The following is a 21,218-nucleotide window of genomic DNA, read 5'->3' on the forward strand; positions in this document are numbered from 1 at the left end:
CCACCACCGAGTACACAAACACACACACACACGCGCCGTCGGCTTTTCTCGTAATGGGACTATAGTAATGCTGCCGTATTAAAATACCAGCATACTGTAATTAAATGGTTCTGTTTGCTCTGCGCACCTACCAACAAATTTTCCGCCCTTTTCGCATCGGTAACAGGTGCCTGTCGCCAACAGGAGCGTCTCCATGGTATTAACGTCTAAGATGACTTAGTGCGCAACGGTCCTGCGCCTGTGTGAGTTGGGTCTATCCACGCACAATCTAGACGTCTCCGCACCCTAGAGATTCTCCAGGGCCTACAAACGCCTTCCGGACTACAGCTGCGCAGCTTGCAGTCTGCGCAGCTTGCCTTACAGTCTACTGTTGTGAGCGCATTTGGCGTGATCACCTGCGCTCACACTTCTCTGAGGGCCTGATTCCGAGACCATTCTCGTCCAAAAATCCGGTAAGAATGGTTTTCGCTTTAACGCTATAAACATTGCTGCGCGATTGGATGAATACGATGTTTCATTAAAAGTGTTTTTACTTAAACAAAAATGGGGCATGATGACGTTTGGTTTCCATTCGTGTAGCGCACTTGCGCTCCTATAAGAATAACCTGAACACTGAACCGCCTGGAGACGACAGGTTACAGCCCTTCATCGCAAGCAGAACACGCACTTCTGTGGAGGGTTTTTGTCAGTGATTTCATCCACTAACAAAAAACTAACGAGTCCAAAAAGAACAGTGATTTATAAGCTGCGCAAAATGCGCTCCAGAGAGAAGTCACTAACGTACAAGCAGAAAAAAAGCGCAGCATAGCACAATGTTTTGATTTGTAGGTGCGGTCATTCGCATATTATCTAATCACAGCCGAACTTCCCCGACCGTTCTGTGTGCTGAGGGAAATGTGGAACCAGTTGTATAATGCCGCATGGGCGTAATGGTGGTATTAAGCCAGCTGTTTGCAGGATTTCTTTTTAATTGCAGGCCAGTTTTCTTCGAGTCCGATTCAAAACCTAGAAAAGAAATTAATAGCAAGAAATATCATGAACCTTTGGGGCAGTCTATACGCCAGCCTTCCAATATCCTGCGTCTTCCCGTCGCACCTCGCTTCGAGTAAATTGCGTCTTAACACTTCCCCTCGCACATATCTAACTGCGTATATCTGCAACATCCTATGCTGACCCTCCCCTCTCACTCACATGGCCCCTAAATTTAAACATGAAATGATTTCCCATTCTGGATCATTCTGTTAGGACGGCAGGTTCACTGAATGGACGCAACCGTGTAGTGGAAGGCGGGACCCGCGACGCGCTGTGGAGCTGCGCTCTGCGGCTCAGGGACATTCGGCCGGCGGCTGCCTTCGAAGCTTCTTTTGTGCTCGTGATTGGTCCGCAGGTGGCCTGACGTTTGAGCAAAACTCGAAGGAGAAAGGAGCTGAGTACAACCTCAGTCAATCCCGCGCAACGTTCCTGGCGACCAAAAGTACCACCCTTATTCTCTCCCAGGCAGCTCTGTCATTAACGGTAAAAACGGCAGGGAGTGATTACTTAGAGGGGGGCTGCCTCTGCCGCTTGATTACCATACTGAGCGGCAGAGGAAAAACCAAAAGCAACACCCTTCCCAGAGTCGCAAACACGCACGCATCCCACGACCGTGACTGCTGCGGCGCACGAACACGCTCGCAGCTGTTGCCGGACGCATTGTGTCGGCGTTAGCGGCCGCCGGTCGCTCTCCTATTCCTTCATTCAATGCACTTTATTATTGTCCCGCGTTTTCTTTTTCTTTTCGGTACTTTTTCCTCTCTCTCCCACCCTCATGCCCCGCAGCGACGTCGCCGCAAGGCTGCCATCATGGCGCCGCGGCGATGCTCCCCGCCGCCTGTCGCTTTGCCGCGTGGCCGCCGCCGCTGTTGTCTCGGCCGTGACGCGCGCGCCAGTGGCGAGCCGGAGGGAACAACGCGCGATCACGCGACTGTGTCTGCCTCTCTTGAGTGCGCGTGCAGTTCTAACCAACGTGCGAGCCGCCCGTCCGAACGCGTACATTCGTAACACGAGTTCGCACGCGCCGCGCCGGTGTGTGACATTGTCCGTGTGCGCCAGAACGCTGTTTCCGGCGCGACGAGAAGGAGGAAGAAGAGCGAGGGCGCACCGCCTCAACCTTCGGGTCGAGTCCCGGTGTCCCGCGGGCAGGTTTCGCACCTACGGAACACTGTCAGCGCCGAGTTCTTCGAGAACCTGACCGTGGTCGTGCCGGCGTAGGCATGATTAAGGCCTGCGGCAGCCACAGTCCCAGCCGTTCTTGCGTCGGCCTCAACGGGGGTTCCAGCAAGTATGGCGTCTCCGGGGCGCCCGACGACTTTCAACGTCGTCAGCGACAGCTCACAGGAGAGTGTCCAGATCGACAGGAGTACTGCTACCTGAGCTCTCGCGACGCCTTCAGCCGACGTGCCTTTCGCCACAAAAACCACCTCCAGGGTCACGGAAGCCAGAGCCTGTGGCAAGCGGCACCAGCTGACGTCGCAGTAAGCCACCCTGCGCGCATGACTCCTCTCTGCCGCCCAACCCTTACCCCGCACCTCCTCGCCGTCCGAGCGCGACCCTTGCTGCAGAAACACGCACGTAGACGGTTTGGGTGCTGTTGCCTATGACGTCACCGCTCGGACGCACGGGCATGGGCCCCGGCACGTCCACGGCTGCGGCTGATGAGGAGGCTCGTCGGCCACAGTTTGGTGACGTCGTGGTTGGGAGCATTCAAGCCGTAACTTCCTTAATGGTAACTGCTTTCCTGCACACATGACCGCACGCTGCACATAGCCAGGTTCCGACGTCGACAGTTTGCTACTGGAACGACTAAAACCTTTTTAGATTTTGCGGTAAAGTAGTACTGTACCAAAAGAACTGAATGCCGGTACACGCTTGCTAAAGGAAAGAATGGGAATGGAATGAGAGAATAACAATCCATTCCGATTCTTTTCTAAGGAAGGCTAGTTCACATATATAGATGCGGATGTGGCTGGACGCAAGCCAGAGCAAACTGCATCTTGTTCAAGAGCATTACATACAGTATGACTCACGCATATAACAGTGGGCACAGTGTGGATTGTGAAATGCAAAGAAGGTTAAGGGACGTGTACGCACGCGCACGCAAAAAACAGCTTTTCTCATGAATGAAAGAGATAGGCAAGAATGATAAGAAGCTAATGCTGACGCCCAAAGGCAAAAATATCGGAACGTGTCAAAGCCACATTAATCAAACTCGGCATATAGGCGGTGGAACAACGAAAACGAAAACTGTGAACACGACGACACTGCCAACTCTGCGGAGGCAACCCTTGTCCGGGGGCGAATACAAAGAGGAAAGAGATATAAGGGCTTAAGACAGGCTAGATATCAAACTATTTTCCAGTCAATGAAACCAAAATGAAGCCAGCGCAAGCATTCTGCGTGTTTGCGAGCATGTATTTCACACGTTCCTACAGGCGCAAAGGCATCTAAAGTTAAAGGAGAGAGCTCGTCTAAAGTACCCAGACCACAGGGTCCTTCTTGGAGCACTGTAGTGGGACACTTAGGACATCTCCGACGCTCGAAATCTCTGCAGATGAATGGGAGTCTCATCCTCATCCATTAGGACCTTGTCAGCTTCGCGGGCGCTACAAAGTGCCCGATTATAGTGCTCAAAATCAGACCCTGTAAACTGGGTACTTTTGACTAACCCTGTACGTGGCTTGAAGAGGGAAGATATATCAGAGCACAAATAGGCCACAAGGGTTAATTCCCTCCACTGCCGCTGGAATGCAGCATACAACTGCAGTCTGTCGTATCAATACAACGCAAAGAATTATTTTTACGTTCGCGTTTCTTTTTTTATCTTTTACTTCAGGCTGTCATGCGTAGACGTGACGGGCTGCAGTTCATTGAGTCTGACATCGCACTGAAAAAAACAAAAACAATTACAGCATTGTTTCCCATGCCATCTGCTCGATGCCCTCAAAGAAATATTCATCAAATATAACGAAGATTTGTTATTTGTATGTGTTGAAATTTCCTTTTCACGAGCGGGCAACTTCTGACGTGCACTGTTTTGGTATTTTGTCCGAAGCCGCTGCGTACGTATCGCTTTCGGCCGTCCTGTATTTCTTGCCGGTACTCACCTATGTGGCAGAAACGTGGAGGCTAACAAAGAGGGTTCAGCTTAAGTTAAGGACAACGCAGCGAGCTATGGAAAGAAAAATTAAAGGTGTAACGTTAAGAGATCGGAAGCGGGCGGGCCGCCGCGGTGGCTCAGCGGCTATGGTGCTCGGCTGCTGACCCAAAAGACGCGGGTTCGATCCCGGCCGCAGCGGCTAGAATTTCTTTGGAGGAGAAATTCTAGAGGCCCGTGTACTGTGCGATGTCAGTGCACGTTAAAGAACCCCAGGTGGTCGAAATTTCCGGAGCCCTTCACTACGGCGTCTCTCATAGCCTTAGTCGCTTTGGGACGTTAAACCCCATAAACCAAACCAAACCGAAGCGGGCGGATTGGGTGCATGAGGGAACATACGCGGGTTAATGCCATCCTAGTTGAAATCAAGAGGAAGAAGTGGGCTTGGGCAGGGCATGTAATGCGAAGTCAAGATAACCGCTTGTCCTTAAGGGTAACGGAGTGGATTCCAAGAGAAGGCAAGCGTAGCAGGGGATGGCAGAAAGTTAGGTGGGCGGATGAGATTAAGAAATTTGCGGGAACACGGTGGCCGCAACTGGCGAAGGACAGGGTTAATTGTAGAGACATGGGAGAGGCCTTTGCCCTGCAGAGGTCGTAATAAGGCTGACGATGATGATGATGATGATGTATTTCTTTCAGAGATGTTAGTAGGCGGGTGCTAGAGTACACTCCAGTTCAAACTGCCCATCGAGGCGCACCTCAAGCTAGCTAGAAGAGTGTTCCTTGTGTAAATTATATGCAGGTATTTAGGCACCCAGTCAGCATATCGTAATAAAAACGCGTAGGAGATGGAATCGGAGCCCGGTGATTTCTTGGCGTCGAGATTTTGTAACAGTGAAAGGATTCCAGCTTTACTTATGGTTAGTTCCATCATGGGGTGCTACACTCTGTAGGCAGTTAGGGAAGCGTGAGGGGCTGTTCTTGTGAAAACGGATTAGAAAAACTTATTAAATTCACTTGGAATGTCATCAGGCTCACCGATAGTTTCGCTTGAACTTGTAATAGAGGAAACAGTTGACTGGTCTTCTGATAAGTAGCGTCAAAACTTATGAGAGCTGTGGACCACAAAAGAAGGCAGCGCCACATCAAAGAAACATGATTTTGATTCTCGAACCTTGCTTTGTGAACTGATGACGACACTCTCGATGCCGTTCTTGTCTGCCCCTTTTCGCCGCCATTTCATTTTTTCTTTTAAGTTGACATATCTCGCGCGTTATCCGCGGGCACCTCCTGTTTATGCGTTTCTTTCTTTCGGAGGGGGCCGAAGTTCGCAACGCAAGCATGAACAATTTTTCATCTCGTCTGTTGTTGCACCGGCCAAAGAGGCAGCCTTATTTAGGTATGATTCGATCGCAGTACGTGAGACCACACGTCGTCCTAGTAGAAACACGAAGGTGCCCTGATACCGTAGTATTTCAAGCATGAAATACGCCGATTAGCCCCATAGTGACAATGGTTAGGAGGAAGGGGGTCGACTGTACATACAAGAGAAGTGAGACAGTCTGAAGCAATTTGCTGAAAATTCATCTCTTTCCGAAAGCTGAACTTACTTTCGAGAGTTGTCTTCTTGGACTGTTTACCTACGGCCTGCGAACACCACCGTCTTGCAGTATGGGGCCAGAGCATCTGAAAGTGTACTGTGATTAATGGAGTGTAAGATACTATTTTATATTTGTTTGCAGAGATAGAAAACGAAGTGTATTGCCAAGTTTCTAAGTCAGCCCGAAGCGTCGAGTACACGAGAGAACAAAGGAGGCGCAGACGTACTCGCAGGTCCCCGAAAACCTCGTCTCGTGAGTCTTTCTTAGTCAAACAGCGCACGGAGGGCGTCGAGATGTGCCGCGGTCTCGCTTGGTCACCGGAGCCCGGAGGCGCAAACACAAGTGTCCCGCACACGTTCTGAGCAGGCTGGAGAAACGCGGATTGCCACGCGCGCTACGTAATCGACCAACGAGCGAAGCGACGCGCGCGCGACTCTGGCGACGTGGGACGACGCAGCGTCGGGAGCCCCGCTTGGCTAGCGAGGAAAAGTCGGGCCTCGAAGCGAGCGCCATGCGCTGCAGAACACGGAGCGGGTTTCTCCGGCAACGTGTGTTTGCTTTCTCGTTTCTTTTTCTCTCTGTCCCTTTCTCTGTTCGCGGTGCGCTTCGAGATCATAGCAACGACAGGTGAAAAAGGAAATCAACTACGTGACACGCGTCTGTGAAGCCCCTGAACTATATACGTTCACGCTTGTTTGACCTTCTGTATTCACTCAAGAAAGCGCTTGTTTTGTGTCAGGCCTAGCGAGAACACTGTACGGCACTTAACTTAAAAACGGATTCCCGCGGCAAGATCAAAGAAGCTGTTCATAAGACGCGCGCGTTTAGGAAACCTTTGGAAAAGCAGAGGCGGGACTAGATTTTATGGTAGTTTTTTACTGTAACCGAGGGAATTCTTCTAGACATATGCATGCTTCTTGATCCCTAGCGTCGACATTTTCTCACCAGACACGAGCTTTAATCGGGAAGCTTTTCTTCTTTTCATGAAGAAAACCCTGAAATTCACTTCACAGAATGGTGAGATTTACGATGTGGTCAGATTACACGAGTAGCGTGCGTCTCTCCATTTCGTTACCGTCTCCAGCGGCAGTGAGAAAGCGAATAGCAACGACGGCACCGACGCTCGTTATTGAAAAGTATAGATATGCAGCACGGAGTAAAACTGCCTCGCCGTCTACATCTAAGGAGGCAATGTATAATATTATTCTCTCATCATCGCGAAGCGCATTCTTCTAATTCCTTTCTCTTTTTTTATGCCACACCGTTCCCTCTGTCTAATTCGCAATTAAAGCGACGGTGAATTCTTGCCGGCATTGTTTCGCAACCTTCGCAGTCACGGTAAGGATAACACGCCGAGCACCTCAAGCGGCGGGCAACTTCGGTCCTCCGTCATTCGGCCCGTTGAGTAGAAAAACGAATAATGCGTGTCAAATCAATCTCGTCGTTGCAAACCCACGCCTGCGACGGGGTAACGGAGATGTCAACTCGTCCATAAACCTCGACATGTGCGCCTTATGGTTCCCAGTCTCGTGACTCATTGCTTTAGACACGACCGTCTGCTTAGAGATGTGTACCTTAAGTCTGGTTTGATCATACTCCTCTTGTGTGGAAGGTGTGGGGTTCGATTCCCAATGCCACCGCAGGTTATCCAACGACTACATGTTTTCCCCTGGCCTGGCGCTTGGCTTCTCTGGAGTAACACATACTTAGAAAAAAGGGTCTTTGAACTCACCTCTTGCAGAGAAAATACGTTAGTCATGAGCCACGTTTGCATGAACGCGACGGAAGTCGACTCCAGTCTGCGTTTCGAGGGAAAGTGCACAAACGTTGAGGAAGAGAGTAGAGGACGAGTCACGCCTTTCCTTCGCAAAACCTGTTCTTTCCTTCAAAAAGTGGGCTGGAGTCGACTTCTGTCGCATTCATGTAAACGCGGCTATAGGTATACCTCTCTAACCAAGGTTCCTTTTCGCCGATAAAGTTATCATCCCCATTATATAGCTTAAATTAAAGCGCAAGCAAAGACACAGAAGCCAGGGATCTTGCGTTCCTGCATGCGTAATACGTACGCAACGACTACTGTGGACGCGTAGTTCCCGGCCGTACTTACTTACTGCAAGAACTATCATTTAAATTGGCCGTTGATCGCGCTAGCGGGGAAATTTATTCGAGTGGCAACATGTACACACTGTTTCGACCATTTCCGGTTGCACCTCTGATCGCTGTGCGTGAAGTGAGCATTACGTTAGGGCGCAAAACTGGTTTATGTAACCTAGTGTAATACTAGTATTCTACGTAATTGCAGTTAATTACCAGCGGATAATTTGACACGGCACTATGGACTAGACTAGACCGGATAGCAGCCGACCGCTCAAGGTCAGAACACGCTATGATCTCTCAACAAACGATAAGCTTGTTTGAAAATTTCTTTTTCCAGCCGCTGCCTGCTTTTCTTTTACTTTCTTTTTTGTTCTTTAGTGCTTCTTTTTGCACTGTGCTGCACTAGATACACGGAAGACTACGCACATAAACAGAAAAAAGAAACGCGGCTTCCGTTAAAAAAAAAAGAAAAGATAGATCTATCAGCCTAATTTGACGTGTCGCGACGCGCACCTTGTTCATCACGGAGGTACATTTTGGTTGTTGCCTGGTTGTACGCCGACCAAAGAAAACGGAAGAGCGCGATAGGAATCGTCTCCCAACTACCGGCAGTGCATATTCCTGGGTTCATTCCCATGTTTTTGTCTGCTTTGTTAGGTGCCGAAATTGCCGTTCAGCGCGTAGCCGTGAGATTGTCGCAAATGGCCCGTTCTCAAGCGTCTGCCGACGATGCCTTCGGCACACCTTGAGCTCGCGGTGGCGCGGTACGTCTAAACAAATAACGCTGAAAAGGAAATACACGCGCAAAGAGCGACAGCTGGTTTTCGCGACTTGTAGCACCCCTCCCACCCCCCACCCCTCCCCTTTCTGGAGGGCTCGTTATTAATGGATTATATAAGCACAGCCGCTTCAGACAAGGGGAATGAGGGAGCGGGGTGGTACTTCCGTGCAGTGCGTGGCAGAGTTGGGAAGACATCAAGGCCGCCGCGCATTCCGATCTTTTAGGCAAAACAGATCCTCGACGAAGAACGAGAAAAAGAAAATTGGAGAGGACACTTAAGCTCCGCCTTAGGGGTATGACGCCATTGTGTAATGGATTAATTCCCATATATGCAAAAGCTCTAGTTTACATTCATAGATCCCTGGGAGTCCTCGTACCCTTCCTGGCACAGTGGTGCAGCGCTTAAGCGATGTGCCACTGCCCCGCGATGGCAGGTGCTCCCAGCGGTGGGACTTGTGCGGCCCAGGTTGCTATTTCCGAGCGACCAATCATCAATTTAACTTCTGTCTCCCACGGTGGGCAGTCTGCTCACTATCCTGTCGGCAGGTTGGGATGACGTCACAAGGTCACGGGACCTATGTGGCCCACCTTTCTCATAGGTTGCTCTCTGGGGACCACCTGCCAGAGCCATGCGCGCGATTTTTCGCTCACAATGCCGACACCGGATTTTCTGGTGTACTGGGTCTTTAACGCAATCGCGTTAAATAGAAATGGGACGCAATATCAGCTATGGCATTTACAAGGCTAGCAAACGCGGCGCGTGGAAGGAAAATCCTCCTATGTGAATTCGTTGCCAGAGTCTCGAACGTAACGCTAACGAAATATAACGCTGATGTCTCTGCTCCGCCTTCGCTTCGCCGTGAGCGTCCCACTGAGGCTCCTGAAACTCGGAAGATGCTTGCACGTTTGTCTTAGACAAACAGGTTTCATTCAACGATGTGAAGTCCATTCATTAGTTGTGAACGGCATTTCCTTAGCCCCCGTAACGACTGCATTTAGTCGTTTAACTCCTTTTTTCTTTTTTTTTATTATCGTTCTTTTCCTTGCTTCTTTCTCTCTTCCCTTTCTTTTTTTCGAACAATCAGCAATCGGGTAGCACGCACTGCACGACCGAAAAGGAAATTATTTTTCGCGAGGGCACGGGCGTTGTGCAAGCTAATCAGGATGTGAAGGCGACACTTACAACGGGGGATTAAATCATGTAGGTATGGCACGTTCACAGTTTCATCATCAAAAAAAAAAGCTGGGGGGGACACTTAAGCTCCACCTTAAAGCTATGACACGATAGCGTTAATGGGTTAATGTCCATACATGCGGAATCGTCCATTCTTTACTTTACATTAATGGGAGTCCTCGTACTGCTCCTGGCGCGATGGTGCTGCTGTTAAGCGACGCGCCATTGCCCCGGCAGGGGGTTGTTTGCAAACACAGCCACTGGTGGGACTTGTGAGACCCGCAGGTTGCTCTTCCCGGGCAACCTCTCGTGACCAATCATTCGTTTAACTGCCACCTGCCACGGTGGTCAGTTTGCTCGTAATCCGATGGGCAGGCTGTGATGACGCCGCACGGTCACCTCACCTAGGTGGCAGATGGACCACCTTTTTTTTTTTCTCTCACAACACCTCCGCCGCCGACGACGTCGGATTTCTGGGAGCCTTAAAGCATTTAAAAATATGGAGACCCACGCGAAATTAACTAAAGCAGAGCACAGCACATTATAATCATCTTTAATGTAAGGGGCTGTTTGATCTTGTTTTGCTAGAAGCAGCCAGACCTCATGCACAGTTTTGCTTACTGGCGCGCCAAGCTATCGATATTCTCGCAGTTTATTATGCGACCGTTGCAAAGGGGGCTCTGTCTCTCTCTCTGGGTTGTTTATTTCATGCCCCATAGCTCCTCTAAAGAACAACAACAACAAAAAAATGTTATCCTCCCAAGCTCCGCTCAGTTGTGAAAAAATATTGACCTGAGCGACCTGAGCGAAAAAAAATAATAACGTTTTGCCGGTAACGTCGGTAATAAGGTGCTCCTGACGACCTTCCCTATTCCCATCTTACTTTGGTCACAGGGAACATGGAAGTTAGCCTAAGGTAGAGGAGAAAGATGGCTTCGCTACTGCTTTAACGCAGGTGCGCGCTGCTTTCCTCCCTCAAGTAGATACTGGCATAAACTGCCATGAGACCGTTGTGTCTACCTCCGCTACCTTCTCATAATGCTGTCCAAAGTTAAGAAAGGAAAGTTTCTCCCCAAGCTATAACTGCGTGGTGCTTCCGTTATCCTGTTTATTTCCATAAAATTATTTCTCAAACTTCTCTGGGGGTGCTAATTGATGCTATCACAATGCAGAAAGTATGATAAAAAAGATACATTGCATAATATTGCATTACAGAGAAACACTCCGCGTGTAAATGTACAAAAATATTTCAGTTGCGCAGAGGTACGCTTCTTGGCCTTCACTTCAGACAAAGGCCTTGTTTTCTTTGCTTCGACAGCGTACTTAATCTTACATTTTATCACAACGCGCAGCGCTCTAGAGCGAAAGCTCTCAGTATACTCTCTCTCAGCGACGGTTTCATATGTGCATACGAGTACTTATTTGTACAACGACACATCCTTCTTCATCTCTGCCAAATTAAGTTTATGGCAGCCGGTGCTGTGATACAGCTTGCGAGCGAACAGCCTGCAAGCGACGCGAGATGCAATGCGAAAGAGCTTCCGTAAACTCTCCGCTTCGCTAACCGCACGAAACAGCAGTGTTAAGAAGCTGCGCTGTGCCGCAATTTACTCGCGCTTTTTGTGCGTGTGTGTGTGCGTGTGCGCGGAACGACCCTGACGTCACACTCGGAATCACCGTCCCACGATAAGCAAGACGTAGGAGAGAGGGAGCAAGAGAATATGATGACGACAAGAAACCGACTAGGGAATCCTCTCCAGGAAAATGTCCACGAAGCAATGCCGCAGTGCTTATTTTCTCTGCCCGCTCTCTAGGCGACTCGTGACGAGACACCTTCCCAGCGCGATCCCGTGCGCGTTAAGAGCGAGGACAGCGCGGATACTGGGCGGACGTAACAAGACCTCTCCCCGCAGCGGCGACCGCAGTGCACGCAAGGCCCCGCGCCAGGAAGCGGCCGCCGCCATTATGCTGCACGCTCGTTGCGGGGACGACATCACCCCGCGGGCGTACAATGCAGGGGCGTGTGTACAACTCCGAGCGCACGGAGAGGCGACCGATCACTTTGCCGCCCATGGGGAAGGAATTAATCCCGTCCCGGATCGCCTTAGCAGCCGAGCCGGGTCAAGGCTGCCTCACGGAGAGCGCCCCAACGGAAGAAACACGACGCTCACCCAGCCCCCGTTCTCCGCGGCGCCGAGAGGCAATTTGTCGGCTCGCCCGAGTTGGGGCTCTTCGTGGGCACGAACGCACGCACACGCGCGGACGCGCCGCTGTTTTTCCGAAGGGAGCTGCAGCGTCGCCAGCAAGCGCGCGCAGGCGACGCCATCCCGCAGGCAGAAGCGCCTAATTGGTCGTAAAACCGTAATGGATCGTACAACAGCTTCCGCCCGCCGCTACAGCCATCACCCGAGATCGGGTTTTCGATGAGCCGGGCGGGCCAATTTCGTGCTGTCCCGCTCACACTGCCAGCGCAAGACGGGGCTCGGAAAGCGGTCTTTTCGCTTGATGGCACCCTGGATGCAGTGTCCGAGGAGCGGATGCTGAGAGTACCGCTTCACAGACGACGTTCCGTGGGAACTGCACACCTGTGGCGGCTGGAGTGCGATCGAAGTTGACGGCGCATAGGCCCGAAAGTATCGGTGTGGCCTCACGTGGCGCTGTGGGATCGGGCAGAAAGACGGTGCAACGAGAGCAATGGCGCGTAATGAAATATATAGACAATGTCATGCGCGGCGTGACGCGTCAGCAAAATGCACGAACCCAAATGGCTTTGTGTCCGCGCGTGAAATCGTGCTCGGCAACGTCGCAGACGACGAGAAACCGTGGTGCGTACTTGCGCGGATAACTGCGTACCACACGTCCGGTGCGCTTCAAGAAAAGGCAACGATATTTTTTGACGTAGTCTAGCCTGAGTGAATGTTGCAGCATTGTCTGCATTACGCAGTCGCCACATGATTAAGTTCTCTCAAAGCAAAGCCCTGAAGTGTGTCGGTATTCCAAAAAATGTTCCTAAATTAGCAACCAGTGATTTCACCGCTGGCGTAATGGCGCTGCTGTTCGAAAACTCAAGTCCTCGTTCAGACCGTTTCGAGTTTACTCTTTCCCTTCCTCCACAGATGAGTATACGATTGGTGAAGTAGTCGGAAAGATCGGATGGCACATGCATTGTCCCCGCCGGGCGTAACGTTCAGTTGTAGTGCTGTTACTTGCGGCCATCAGCCATAACCACGCACTTTTTCTGTTTCTCTGGGCAGCAGGCCATGTCCCGGATCTGTGAATGTGCTGCCAATGGCAGCGTCGGCTACGATCTCCCCATGCGAGCAAATAAACGCGCAAAACAGATATCACAACTTTGAAAGCGGGTTTATGTCCATCGCCCAGAGAACGAGCTGCCTCGGCACTGGGCGGCACCGGGGATGTTTTGCTAAACCTGATAATGTTCACAGCTTATATCGACGTTCTGTAACAAGTGATTTCAGATTTCAGCTGGCTAACCTACGCGTAATCGACTTATTTTACTCCTGACGCTCCTTCCTACGTCGTTGCTCAAATCGCACTCTCTTCATTGCGACTTCCGGGCTCATATGCTTTATAAATCCAGCGGAACTTGTGACTCTGCTTCCGTTCACCAATCGCTTGATGACTTTCTACTCCTCTGGACTTCGGGGTGAGGCGGAGTGCACAGTCAGCTTGACGAGATTTAGAAAAGGGGCCTGAGGTGGGTTCCACGCCTCCGTTGTAGAAACTGCCATAGTAGGCCTGCATGTTCTGGAACTGAGCCGTCTTCATCGTGTTCGCCAACTAAATCATCTAACTAAAGACGCCAGTTATGACTTGTTCTTTTTGTAGGAATCTCTGTTACTCTACGAGAACAAAATCGCCTATCGGATTGCCGTCTCTAATATCTACCACTGATTTAAGTTCAGTATTGAGCCACCGCGGTAGATCAGTGGCTATGGCGCTCGGCTGCTAGCCCGAAAGACGCGGGTTCAATTCCGGCCGTGGCGGTCGCATTTCAATGGAGGCGAAATGCTAGAGGCCTATATACTATGTGCGACGTCAGTGCATGTTAAAGAACCCCAAGTGGTCGAAATTACCGGAGCCCTCCACTACGGCGCCCCTCATAGCTTGAGTCGCTTTTGGGGCGTGAAACCCCATAAAACCATAACACTAAAAAAAAAAACAATCAGTTGAGTATAGTCGCAAGAGCCCGCAACGTAATCGCTCGCTTCATTAGCGCTGTAAAAATGAAGAAGACGGAGTCGAAGCACCAACTGGCCAGGGCACGGCGAGGAGAGCGCTGCTGCTTTCAGCATGCTGTTCGCAAGAGAGCCGACATCTTTGCACCAAAATGACATTGTGTCTACAACGACCGCTGTTGAGCAGAGTTTTCTGAACAACGTGCTGTAAAATGTCTTGATTTGAACCTTAGTATTAACTAGATATCTGCCCACTAACCACCTCTGGCGCCGCTTATTGGTGTCCATGAGGAGTTCTGTGGGAATTCGTCTTTTGATGATGAATTACAAAAAAACCTCCTGGGTTTATTTCTGTTCCGAAATTACCGCTTCATCAAGGTGGTCCTGGCTTAGTTTGTGCGGCTACACGTGGATGGCGTTCAATGTTCCAGAAGAGTTTTTGCTGAGATACATTTCAGGGAGGCATTTAATTTTCGTTTCAATTTCCTTCCAAAGAAACCTTCGTGCAGGTGGGAAACAATGAGTTTTGTGTCTGAATCTCTGCAGCAAATCAGAATCCTGTCCAGAATCACAGCCCATGTTCGATATCTGAAGCTGGCTTGAAGAAAACTAGAGTATCGTTAAGCGAGCATGAAGAACCCCTCAACGATTGTTGTTGTCGTGTCTGATTCCAGGGAACATAGAGCGTTACAGTCAGTATATTGGGCAGGGATTGCTGATGGTGGGAAGAAGCGGAAGAGGAGAGTCTACATCTTACGCGGAACATCCGCGAGATCGATTTAGCCTGGTCTAATAGTTAGGAAGGTATCAAGTATATTGCGTGCTGTGCTATAAATAAAGGTTTAACGACAGGCCGCACACTGTGATTAGGAGCTAAAAATGCGCCGGTCTTCTTATATACCTAGCTTCAAAGGCCAACGGATTCTTCTGCCAGCGGGACGCGACACACAGATATACATCAGAAATTGCGCATCTGAAAGGGATGCGACAGAGACGCCGGAGGCCTACCTTACCATTCACTCCTGCGTATCACAGCGTACGTGCGCGTCCCAAGACCCGCATGCCGCGGGTTCAACCATGCGCGAACCTCGCGGCATAGGCGGGTCGCGTAGGTTTCGTATCCAGCGCGCATACACACGCACACACACGCACATGTATGTATATATAGACATGGCAAAGCGGGAAATCCTGCGGCAATTAGCGCGAGCTTCCCTGGCCACGGAGCACGGCGCAGAAAGGGAGAGAATGGCGGATGCCGCGCAGTGATCATTTGCCCAGCGCGCCGGCCGCCTTCCTGGAGCGCACGCCAGCGGCGACGACGAGTACGGCTCCGGGGGAGACTCGAGCGCGGCGCGTGCAGCCTGCGCGTGTGCGTGCACGGGGAGCCGCGCGCGAAAAGCGGAGAGTAAGTCGATCAGCAGTGACGACGGCGGCGCTTCTTAGAGGAAAGTCGTGATCGTACGGCCTCCCCTTTGCTGCGTATAGAGCGCCAGTTTGCCGCAGGAAAAAAAGCGATTACATGCCTGCGGGCACCACGCTAGCTAGCATCGCTCGGAGCCCCTCGTGCATGGATTTCGCGTTGAATATGCAAGGGAGAGATCCTACGCACTCATCAATGGCCGCTTTCTTTCTACTCTTTTTTCCCTACACGGATGAAGACATCACGTGCATAGGGACACTTAGATGTCTTCGTTCGACACAGAGGCACGCTGTATAGCATGGAGAGAAGGACTTCATTCGAATGATTCATGTTGGGGCCCCCTCATATGCAGTGGTAATGGTGGTGTCGGTGGTGGATGTCACTTGTCGAGGAAACGTGTTTGACAGGTGCCGTCGTCCGTTGCCGTTTTATCCGCCCTAAGCACAGATTACAAAGCGCAGTCGAAGTCGAAGCTTGCGCTGCGTGGAGTAGAGGTTAGCGAAGCCACTTTCTCCGCGCTTGCTGACAAACCGTCACAACAATGCAACATCGAAAAGGGCGAAGCGAGGTTGATATCCACTGGCCTTCTGGGGCAGAGGTGCGCAGAGTTGTATTTTGCCCGGGTTGTGCGACAGACGTGGAGCAGTTGTTAGGAGAACACGCATCTCGTAAGCTTCCTCTCCGATAGTGCGCACGCACACGTCGTCTAAGAAGTGTAACACCATTCCCACTAAGCACGCACTCGAGTGCGCGCAATGGGACAGACAGATATACATCAGAACCATAACGTGGGCAAGGGGTGTGACTCCGCCACTCCAGAGCGACACGTGACTGTCAGGCGCGCAACCAGTGCTGTCCACTCATGGTAGCCGACGAGAGAGTGGCCTGGGTGCAGGCCGAGCCCGCACCAACTTTGCGTGCGAGCAGCGGCGAATGTGACCCCAGGTACGTTGGCAGCGTTTCTGCTGGGAACGGGTTGCCATATAGAGCGCCAGCGGAACCGCTCGACGTGCACGCATTTGCTCTGCGGAGATTGGGTCACGCGCGCTGGGCAGATCTACATGTGTACCCACGTAACAGCGCGGCTGCCCTCGCGCTAACGGCGACAGCGGCGTCGTGTGCGGAACACCGTTTTGCGGCGGCGGCGGCGACGGGAGGGGGGGACGTCGCTCATTGGCCTCGTGCGCGGCGACCTTCGAACCCGATCACGATGCAGCGAGAAAACGCATGAATCGTGAGCAGGCGGCATGCCGCGGGCCCATCGAGCTCCTGCGCACGCGTGCTCGTACTGCGCCGCGCTCTGCACCTCGTTGGGTGCAGCAGCGCGTGCTGGGAGCCGCCGCCTGCGCCGCCGCATGTGCAACTTTCGGAGCGCGTGGACGAGCGGGGTTGTGCACCACCGTCCTTTGGCGAATTCCTGGATCGAATGTACGTTTGTCTTGGGTGGTCTTGTGGACGAAATGGGCGATGTACACACCAAGGGCATTAGCGACTCGCATGGCTATCGGTCTTTCTTCTTGAATCTTGCTTTTATTTATTATTTTTTGTTTTGTTAGAGCGGAAAAGTATATCATCGCATCTTTGGCGATTTCGGGAGGGACTTTACAGACGGCGGCACGTTTACGAAAGAAAGTATATCTACCTGGAAATGCCTTTTCTAATGTTACTTTATAAGGCACCCAGAGACAGGCGGCCTCAAGTAGGTAGGCGAAACGTTGCGGCTCTTACTGCAACGTTGTCAGGGCAAGCATCCTTCGTGAAGCAGCCAGGAAGTGGGTGCAGAGGTCATGTGAACCGCTGCTAGACGAACGCTCCAGGTAAAGTGTCCAAATAGCTCTTTCGTTGCATCCGTTTGGCAATATTCACACCAGTACTTCTCTACCGTTAATGTTTTCAAGTTTGATTGTTGGTGGATGAAATGCAACAACGATGTTTCGTACACCATCAGCTAGTATCAATGCTTATAATCATTAGGTAGCAGACACTACACTTTTAATAACTAGTAGCGGGACTGCGAAAGAGAAGGACAGTGGCATGCTAAAACCTCTGTCATAATTCGCTGCCCGGGCAGCGCGCTATATTCATCACGGTGGAAAGAACGAGTCTGATCGCAGGCCAATATGGTATACCATCGAGATGGATACAGATGTTTTAATCGAGAAGAAAACCCAGACTTATGCTCCTCCCGATGCAGTAATACGTTAGCCGCATCTTTCTTCCACCCCTGGGTCAGTTGTCAGAGGTGTATCCTCAGTTTAGACTTTCAATCGTCAATATATGTTAGATGAGCACAGGTCCCACGTAGTTAAATGGAAAAGATCGGATTTGGCCGGTTGGTCCGATCGTACGTTGGTCAGCGGTACTTTGTCCGCTCGTCCGGCGACACGTTGCCGGTTGGGGCAGCAACTCCAACCTTCTTCAGACAAACTGATTTAATCAAGACGAGACCGAAATACAAACACTTAAAGAAAAGGCGGTTTAAAGAAAGGCTGTTAAAAAAAAGGCCGTCGAAAAAAAGGGCTGTAGAAAAGCGGCCGAGACTGAGACTCGGCGCGCTCGTCCGCTCTTTGTTTGCAGCGGTTTTTATCCCCTCGATAATTGGGCGGAGCTTTAATAAACCGGCTCTCGCCCAATTCCAACCAATACTGCTGCAGTGGCACTGCGCATACAAGTAGGCGGAGCCCAGTGCACGCCAGGGCCCGACTCTGGAGGCGCCACTGCTTAGCTAGACAGTCGGGGGTTTAAGGAGTCGTCGACCTTATTGTCCCCCACCTCCACTTCTATGTTTGTCAAGGGATCCTTTCAAGGGGTCGTCGGCCCCTTGGTCCCCGACAAGGCGGTCGCGGTCTTTCCCGCAGCCTTGAACGGCATCCGAAGCGCGCGACCCGCTGTCGCCATTCCTAACCCCTCCAGACGGACACGGTAGGGGGAAATTAGCTACTGGCGCCATAGGCTTCTGCCTTAACACCTCCCCACCAAGAATGTTGGGTGGACGCTCGCCGTACACACAACATACAATAGCGCGCAAAAGTACAAAAGGCCCGGCCGTCAATAACAAAAAAAACACAAAGCACACGGGACCCGACCGTCAACCGGGCGCTGTACCAACAACATAAAAAAAAAGGAGCGCTTCTGCGTCCTGCTAACAATTCCAAGAGAAAACCTGCTCAGGACGCTGTCTGCATGCCGATGCAAACACAATGCTCAATTAACACATTTCAATTCCAAGCAGAGAAGCACAAATAGAACCCTCTGGTAAACTCCTGACAAAAATCATACATGGAGCAACCTGTCAATAAACACAAGATGAAGAAAACATAATGCTACAGAGTTTTCATTAAGTTGCATATACACCGCAACATGATCCCGACGAGGGCAAGACAGATAACACGGCACCCTTCAGGATTAATGCCATCAAAAGAGAAAACAGTCTACACAAGACAAAACAGCATGGGCTTGTCCAATTTTTAGTCTCCTGGCTGTAAACTGTTCATGTTTCCCCACTCTCACCCACTGCCCATGTGTGCTCGAGCCATACTTTACTCTTATTGCAACGAACCTGACAGTGGCAGAGTGGATTAATGCTAGGGACATTAGGCGCTCGGCGCTAGCCCCCAGGATCAAACACCTGATCTGGTCTAGTGAACATTACGGGCTGCAGCTTGCACCACCCTCTCGTTAGAGCTGCTTTCCGCCTGTGTCGCTCCGCTTCTACCGCGGTGGAGCCGCCACGTGTGCGCGCGTATGGGGCGCAAGCCTCGACGGACGGCTCTAAGTGCTCGTACCTAGAGGGCCTCCCAGAATGCGGCATGGCCAGCGCAACCAATTTCTCACCAGCCACCTCTAGGTATGCGATTAGCCTGTTGGGCAGACCCCCAAGGAGATCGCAGCGTAGGTCGCTGGTCGCCCCTTTCAGCGGCAGTATAACTTCGCTCCTCACAGGGGAAGGAGCGGATTCGCCGTCGCCACTGCTGAGATTCCGCTCGCCTACCGCCAAACTTATCGAGGCGACACACGGGCCTGATTTTTCTAGCTGGGAACAGCCTCGGCTACCCAACTCTGCTGCTGGCTGCTCCGACACCGCTGTGAGCGCTGCGCATGGCGTGTGAACGCACATGCCGCTTTCACCAAACCCTGTCGGGCATACCGACGCTTCACTTGGCAACAAAAAATCGCACTGGGCAACCTGGTCGGCTGAGCAATTCCTGTTGCGCTCATTAGTGCCATTAGCCTCGCTAATGACACGCTCGGCTGCCTCGCAGCACTCGACCTGCAGGGTCTGCTCACAGGTAGAATTTTCCGCAGTCACATCCGTGGAGCTCACCTCCACCTTGGGAATTAAAAACTGCTGGTCTGGGTCAACAATCATGGTTGACTCAGCAACGTGCGGCCCCTCGACGCTAATGATAGCTTCACTGTTTTCAGGAACCTGTGATTGCTCTTGTCGGTTCTCAATATGAACGGACTGAATTCCGCTGCTGCTATCATCTTTGCTCGCTACCTCGATCGGCGTTCGATCAGAGTACGACTGCGACTGTGCCGTCTCCGGCAGTATACATACTGCTCTCCTTGAGCATTCCTCCTCTTCGATCCTTTTCCTCTCCTGCCGTAGCTTCTCTTCGGCTATCGCTAGCTGACGCTTGAGGTCCTCAATATACGCATCACTTCTTTCCTTTTCCCTGGCTCGCTCGGCCTCAGACATTTGTGCTCGCTCATGGCCATCCCAATACCAAGAGCCATATCCACTCCGCCAGCTAACTGCAGCCATTGTGCATTGGCTACTTCTAACACTGCGGCTCAAGCACTCCCGAGGCAAGTAGAGTGAGAATGGGGAAACTCACTGTGTTGACGGGCACCGATCATGGCACTTGATCCGTGGCGGCAGCAGATCGCGTCCTGGGATTCAGAACTGTGTCCGGGATCCAGACCTCGCAGCAGGCCCAGCACTTCCTCCCGGCAGACGAAGTCGGCAACCACAGGTGCCGCGCCGAAGTCGCGGCACTTCGCTCCGTCGGTCTCGCTTCGCTCGCTCCTTGGCGCTGTCGTGGAGTCTTGGCTCCTAGGCCTCTCGAAAAGAAATCGCCTCACTTGGACCTTGCTCCCCAGGGCTTCTCACCAAGATATTGCCCCGCCTGGCTTCCAGAAGGTACTGCCTCCAACCACTCGCAGAAAGCCGCTCGGACTATCCTGGTCACGGCACCAGTTAAAAAAATAGGTCGGAATATGGCCGGTTGGTCCGATCGTACGTTGGTCAGCGGTACTTTGTCCGCTCGTCCGGCGACACGTTGCCGGTTGGGGCAGCAACTCCAACCTTCTTCAGACAAACTGATTTAATCAAGACGAGACCGAAATACAAACACTTAAAGAAAAGGCGGTTTAAAGAAAGGCTGTTAAAAAAAAGGCCGTCGAAAAAAAGGGCTGTAGAAAAGCGGCCGAGACTGAGACTCGGCGCGCTCGTCCGCTCTTTGTTTGCAGCGGTTTTTATCCCCTCGATAATTGGGCGGAGCTTTAATAAACCGGCTCTCGCCCAATTCCAACCAATACTGCTGCAGTGGCACTGCGCATACAAGTAGGCGGAGCCCAGTGCACGCCAGGGCCCGACTCTGGAGGCGCCACTGCTTAGCTAGACAGTCGGGGGTTTAAGGAGTCGTCGACCTTATTGTCCCCCACCTCCACTTCTATGTTTGTCAAGGGATCCTTTCAAGGGGTCGTCGGCCCCTTGGTCCCCGACAAGGCGGTCGCGGTCTTTCCCGCAGCCTTGAACGGCATCCGAAGCGCGCGACCCGCTGTCGCCATTCCTAACCCCTCCAGACG

General features: G+C 51.6%; 1 protein-coding gene across 2 annotated transcripts in view; it reads left to right on the forward strand.

Annotated features, from left to right (window-relative positions):
* Positions 1-1,853: 1,853 nt before the first annotated feature.
* LOC149351755 (uncharacterized) overlaps positions 1,854-21,218 on the forward strand; it is a 94,520-nt gene continuing 75,155 nt past the window's right edge. Inside the window, exon 1 of one of the 2 annotated variants that reach the window (XM_089581093.1) lies at positions 1,854-2,513. In XM_089581093.1, the coding sequence (XP_089437219.1) occupies positions 2,253-2,513 (261 nt within the window). In that variant the 5' untranslated portion in view covers positions 1,854-2,252. The remainder of the gene's footprint in view (positions 2,514-21,218) is intronic. The other variant, XM_089581092.1, reaches the window with a different exon arrangement.

Source organism: Amblyomma mixtum, chromosome 3 (assembly GCF_055824585.1).
Source record: "Amblyomma mixtum isolate Tamu chromosome 3, ASM5582458v1, whole genome shotgun sequence".
In the NCBI taxonomy this organism is placed as follows: Eukaryota; Metazoa; Arthropoda; class Arachnida; order Ixodida; family Ixodidae; genus Amblyomma; species Amblyomma mixtum.